Below are 5,478 nucleotides of genomic sequence, written 5' to 3'. Positions count from 1 at the left end.
GTCTTAGTTGTCATTGAAGTTGACCATTTAAATGCTTGCATATGTTCGCAGGTCATCCGTCGAAAAAGACTGTAGCCGAATAGGGTAGCCTACTAGCCGAATCGGACTAGCCGAATCGGACTAGCCGAATAGTACCAGACCCGGGCCATACATACCTAGATTTAGGCACTTGTGCTGAAAATCCTACAAGCATCTGGCAACACTGGTAATAGAGCCAGCTTTGTCCTTTACTTGACGTATAATTGCGAATTTTGCAGTAATTTCAAATTCAGTGATTACACTTTAGCGATTTGGATTCTTAAAACTATCATTTCAAAGAGATATAAAATATATTTAGCAACTTCAAAATTGAGATTACATTGGAATCCAATTTACATGTTGGTAAAACCTGTGTACGTACATAGATCTCCATGTAGTCATGCACATAATATACAATAAGATAAGCTGATAAGTTGTACTTACAAACAGAAAATAAGCGGGTAGTCAATTCTTTACACCTCTGTGTACAATCCTACTTATTGCTTTTTTCTTGCCAAGATCTTACGCTCAGACCAAATAAACTAGTTTTGAGCTGACTTACAGTTTATGATTCAAATACTCACGTCACTTTCTTTGTCATTATCTTTATCACCATCATAGAATTCATTGTCGGGCTCAACTCGTTCGTCAATATCATCAGACGTACTTCTAACATCACTGTCATGAATGTCTTCATAGTTATCAAAAGAAAGGAGATCTGGAGGAACTTCATGCATTTGAACACTAGGCGCATGAGCAATCATTTTTAAATTTTCCAAAGTCATTTGTTTTAGTTGGTCTAAATACTGTTTTGTATTTTGATTTTCAATGCCACGACTTGTGTCTGGTCTGAGATTATAGTCTGGGCCAAAATACTCAAAGTATTCATTATATGGAAGCTCGTCATTTATTTCTTCTCCAACAATGATGGAGGTCTCATGAGTCCAACAACGAGCAACGTTTCTCACAGTGTATCCTCCTCCTCCAAGAAACATCAGAGGGACCCCAAATTGCTTCATGTATTTCACACATTCACCATGCCCATCAATTGTAAGGTTAAAACAACCAAGTCTATCACAACCGAGTGAATCAGCACCACATTGCATCACAACACAAGTTGGCTGAAATGACTGCATCACTGCTTCCATGATTGGGCGAAAGAGCTGTAAATATGCTTGATCATTAATGCCATCTTTTAGTGGTACATTAATGGAATAATACCGTCCACTTTCAGCACCAAGTTCATACATGTCTCCGGTTCCAGGAAAAAAGTAGTTTCCGTATTTGTGAAACGAAACAGTCATCACTCGATCGGTTAAATAAAACGCTTCTTGAACACCATCACCATGGTGAACGTCTATATCAAGATAAAGTACTCTTGGATGATATTTCAAAAGTTCCAATATGCCAATGACAATATCATTCACATAACAAAACCCAGAAGCTTCATATTTTTTTGCATGATGAAGACCACCAGACCAATTCACAGCAATGTCACATTTTTTGTTGTTTAGCATAGTAGCTGCTTGAAGAGATGCTCCTGTGTACATGGAACAAAAGTCATACAGACCAGGAAACACAGGGCAGTCATCACCAACGTTAAACATCTGAAGGTTTTTAGTGAATCCAGCTAGATTCATGGGAGTGACTCGCTGGAGAAAATTTATGTACTCTTCCGAATGAAATCTGCTCATGTCATGTTGTGTAGCACGATAAGGTTTGTACATCTGCATTTTATTGTGAAGTCCATAATGAAGTACAAGTGTATGTGTAAGAGCAAGACGATGGGGCTTCATGGGGTGTCCAGGACCATAATGAAACCGGGAAACATCCATATCATAAAAGTAAGCAACCTTACCCTTATTGTCAGCATCAGTCATATTCAACCTTAGTTGGTATAATACAGATAAGGAAATTTAAACCTTTAATGTAGATTTTAACCTTTAACACATAAATCAAAATAACATGTTAGAGTAAGTATAATTGCTAATGAAGTCCCGAAGTCAATTACGACTTAGGTTATTTTCCTTACTAGAAGGTCTTGGCCTCCCTGCAACAAAATTGTGTTTTGAGGCACAATATCCAGTGCAGCTGTGCCCACACTGCCCAGTGTAATCGCATACAGCAATCTGCAGATGAACTAAGGCATATTAATGCATTTTCAAAACACAAACACCTTAAAAAGCAGCTGGGTCAACATATGAAGAGCTTGTTTCCAAAACCGCTTACATCCACTTTCGGTGATTTCGAGAAAACCACGAAAAACGTTTATGAGAGTTTCGCTTGGTAGATGTAATGCGCTTTTGATTTCTAACGATGTATAACTACCTACTGAATTGAGCCATGACGTTTGTCCAGATCTAAGGAATATTAGAAGGCTTAGAATCGCCTTTTTATAAAATTAGAAATGTGGATATAAGCGGTTTTGGAAATAAACTGGAGAATAAAAATTGCCAGAATGACAGAAACCAATTTTTGAAACCATTTTTCCAAGCTGACCACCACTAATTCATCACCACAATCCAAATCTACTTTAAACAAAGCAAAAAAACACAGTTATAAAGCTCAAATAGGCTACTAAGCAGTCTAAGCACCGTTGGTAGCTGCAACAATAGGCTGCAAGCCTATAACAGTGCTTATCAGTGTTGCCAGATAGTAGATGCTTCAAACTACCAAACACATTTCAAATTTTGCCAAACTGACCAGAGACTGACTGTCAACTCACCAAAAATGTTTGCCAAAATTCAGCCAACTTAAAATTTTACTGCCAAACAACGTAAAATTCTGCCAAATCTCGAATTTGGTAGTGAAATTTGCCAAATGGTAACACTGCTGCTTATCACGAAACGATGACGAAAACGGTTTAACAATCAGCGATATGTCACGTGATACAATGGCTTAATATGATTGGTTAATTGTGGATACAAGTGGTTTTGGAAACAAAGTGTGATGGCGCGTAAGCGGTTTTAGAAGAAAACGCAATTTTTAGTGTCGAATTTGAAGCAGAAAGAGAAGGTTTTGGAAAAAAAGGAATTGATAGTAGGTACCTATGGTAATACTCTACCTAATGACACTCTAAACTCAATTTTGGTAAAAGTGGCGCCTAAGCGGTTTTGGAAACAAGCTCTTCATATACACAGGACAAGATTTTGTATCCAATTGAATTGCTTTGCACGACTTCTTACTGCTTGCCATACGTAAGCTATTGCCATGCAATTTGTCCTAATGCTTTGAGCTGTATTGAACATGAGGCTCTTAATAAAAAGTTTAATAATAAAAGCATTACATAAAACATGAAAATCACAATACAAAATAAAGCCAGAAAAACAATTGCAATACTACTGTTTGCTTTTACAACACAATAAGGATAAACTGTTGCATGAGCTTTTCAGGTACCATAAGGCAACAAAGAATTTTTGAAAATCTGTGCCAAGAGGAGGATATCAGTTTTAAAATCCATCAAACTCTTCACTGTCATCATAGTCATAAAAAAGTTTGTTCCATTCTTCTTCAAATGTGATTGTTATATGGAACATCCTGGTTTTTTTTTTGCTGAGACTTTTCGGTCATTTGTCCGAAATAACTTGAAAAAATTCGGTCATTTTTTATTTATTTCGATCATTTTTTCTGATGAAAATATTTCCTTTCAAGTAGCTGATACAAACCAAAATTTGCACTTTCTGACTAGCTACAACATTAAGTTACGCAGAGAAACGTTGTCATGTTTTATCTGAGAAAAGTTAGAACAGACAAACGTTTCTTCAAACATTTTGACCGAGTTGATTATACATTTTTTCCGACATTTTGACCAAATTAACTATATTTTTTTTGGACATTTTGCAAAAAAATCAGTCAATGACCGATAAATGACCGAAAAAAACCCCCAGGGAACATCTGACTCACTTTCGCTATCATCTTAGAAAAAAAACACATCTTCGCTGACATCAAGGGCATTAGAAATGCCACATTTCTTACATGAATTTTCCAAAGTATTTAGCTGGACGCTTTTCCATGCTTCTAACACTCACTCACATGCAGTTAGTAATGATGGTGCATGAATATTGAATACTGCCACCCTTCATAAAACTCTGTTCTGTTTTGAATATCTACAATTCTACATACTCCAGCATTATCGAATGTTGTTTTTGAAAGGTTTATTTAAGCACACATCTAGTGGTTGAAATAAGTTTGTCAACCCACCAGGTGTGAGAGCAGTGTCAACTGTCAGTGTTGCTTTGAGGGAGTGCATCTGTAACAAACGTCATGAGATGGCACCTAAACATGTCCTACCCTACACTAATAAACTTTTTTTCTTTTTGTAAACCACCTGGTGGGTACTCCACACTTTGAGAAAATCTTGATTTTCTTTTTGTCTATCCAACCGTTCTCGTGTACTGTACATGCAGCACCAGCCTAGATGGGAGGTTTAGCTTAGGTAAGGTCGTTCGTTCGTAAATCACCATTGGTTTCAACTGTGTGCAATCGACCAAGTCAAAACGACAGTAAACCGAGCTTGTTTATGACTGGTGGTTTTCACTAAAATAGTGTTATCTCTTGTACCAATCAGTTTACAGACATGTCAAAATTTATAGGCATTTAGTCTACGTTGCTGAGGCATGCCAGCCAGCAATCACTTTAATTACACTGTTTGATGACACAACCTTTTCGTCAAGTTCAGCAGAAAAGTGTTGAAAAAAATGTTTTTTTTTAGGTAAATTGTGCCACTCCATAAACCTAGTGCACCAATGGACGCTTGCTTTGAACACAATATTAATGCTTAATTCTTCAAAGCCAGGAGTCACATCTGTCCTCTGGAGATACTTTGCTCATTTTTCCTGGTATCATTGTTTAATAGCAGCCTATTACACCCATGAGCAGCAGAATTGTTTTTTTTTCGGCAAATTCAAAAATAATTTGAAAAAATTTAACAGGTTATTTATTTATCAATAATGAGATCATAGTAGTGTAATTTTTTTCTTTTTATGCTAACTATGCAACTTGTTCTTTGTTTTTAGAAATGCGTGTTTTTTACAACAAAAAAATGAAAAAACAGTATCCTGACTGTCAAGCGGCTTAAAAATAAATGTGAACAAAGTCGAAAAGTGCTTTTATCACGGTCCAAGGCCGTCCGCACATAGGGGCAAATGGGGTCAGCTGACCCCCCCTGGAAAATTGTTGGATGAAAAATGGAAAAGCGAGAACATGTAAAAATAGGCAATTTTCTGAAAGGGGGAGCGGAGGGGTGAAAGTGATACAAGTGATGACTGGCTGGTCAGGCTCTCCGATTGTGATCATCACCCTTCTTCGGGAGTGTCCCACTTCCTCTATTAATTTACGAAGATACCTACAAGCTACCCGTAATCGCGAAATTCGACAACTTGAGCTCCTGTTCTTTTAGAACAGGGGTCAATCTTAACTTTTTTTTCACTAGCCCACTGGACTAGTTGCTTCCCGTTTTCA

General features: G+C 37.2%; 1 protein-coding gene across 1 annotated transcript; it reads right to left on the bottom strand.

Annotated features, from left to right (window-relative positions):
* Positions 1-590: 590 nt before the first annotated feature.
* On the bottom strand, positions 591-1,898 carry LOC145778485 (histone deacetylase 3-like). Its single transcript, XM_082589971.1, has one exon. It carries the CDS (start codon positions 1,896-1,898, stop codon positions 591-593), a length of 1,308 nt encoding a protein of 435 aa, XP_082446097.1.
* Positions 1,899-5,478: the final 3,580 nt, after the last annotated feature.

This window comes from Aplidium turbinatum, chromosome 10 (genome assembly GCF_918807975.1).
Source record: "Aplidium turbinatum chromosome 10, kaAplTurb1.1, whole genome shotgun sequence".
Taxonomy (NCBI): domain Eukaryota; kingdom Metazoa; phylum Chordata; class Ascidiacea; order Aplousobranchia; family Polyclinidae; genus Aplidium; species Aplidium turbinatum.
The sequence above is the reverse complement of the archived record's forward strand: the minus strand, read 5'-3'. Positions and strand labels throughout refer to the sequence as shown.

What these genes read in the sequence shown, in the direction of transcription:
- LOC145778485 (XM_082589971.1), bottom strand. Translation starts at nt 1,898, where the DNA reads ATGACTGATGCTGACAATAAGGGTAAGGTTGCTTACTTTTATGATATG.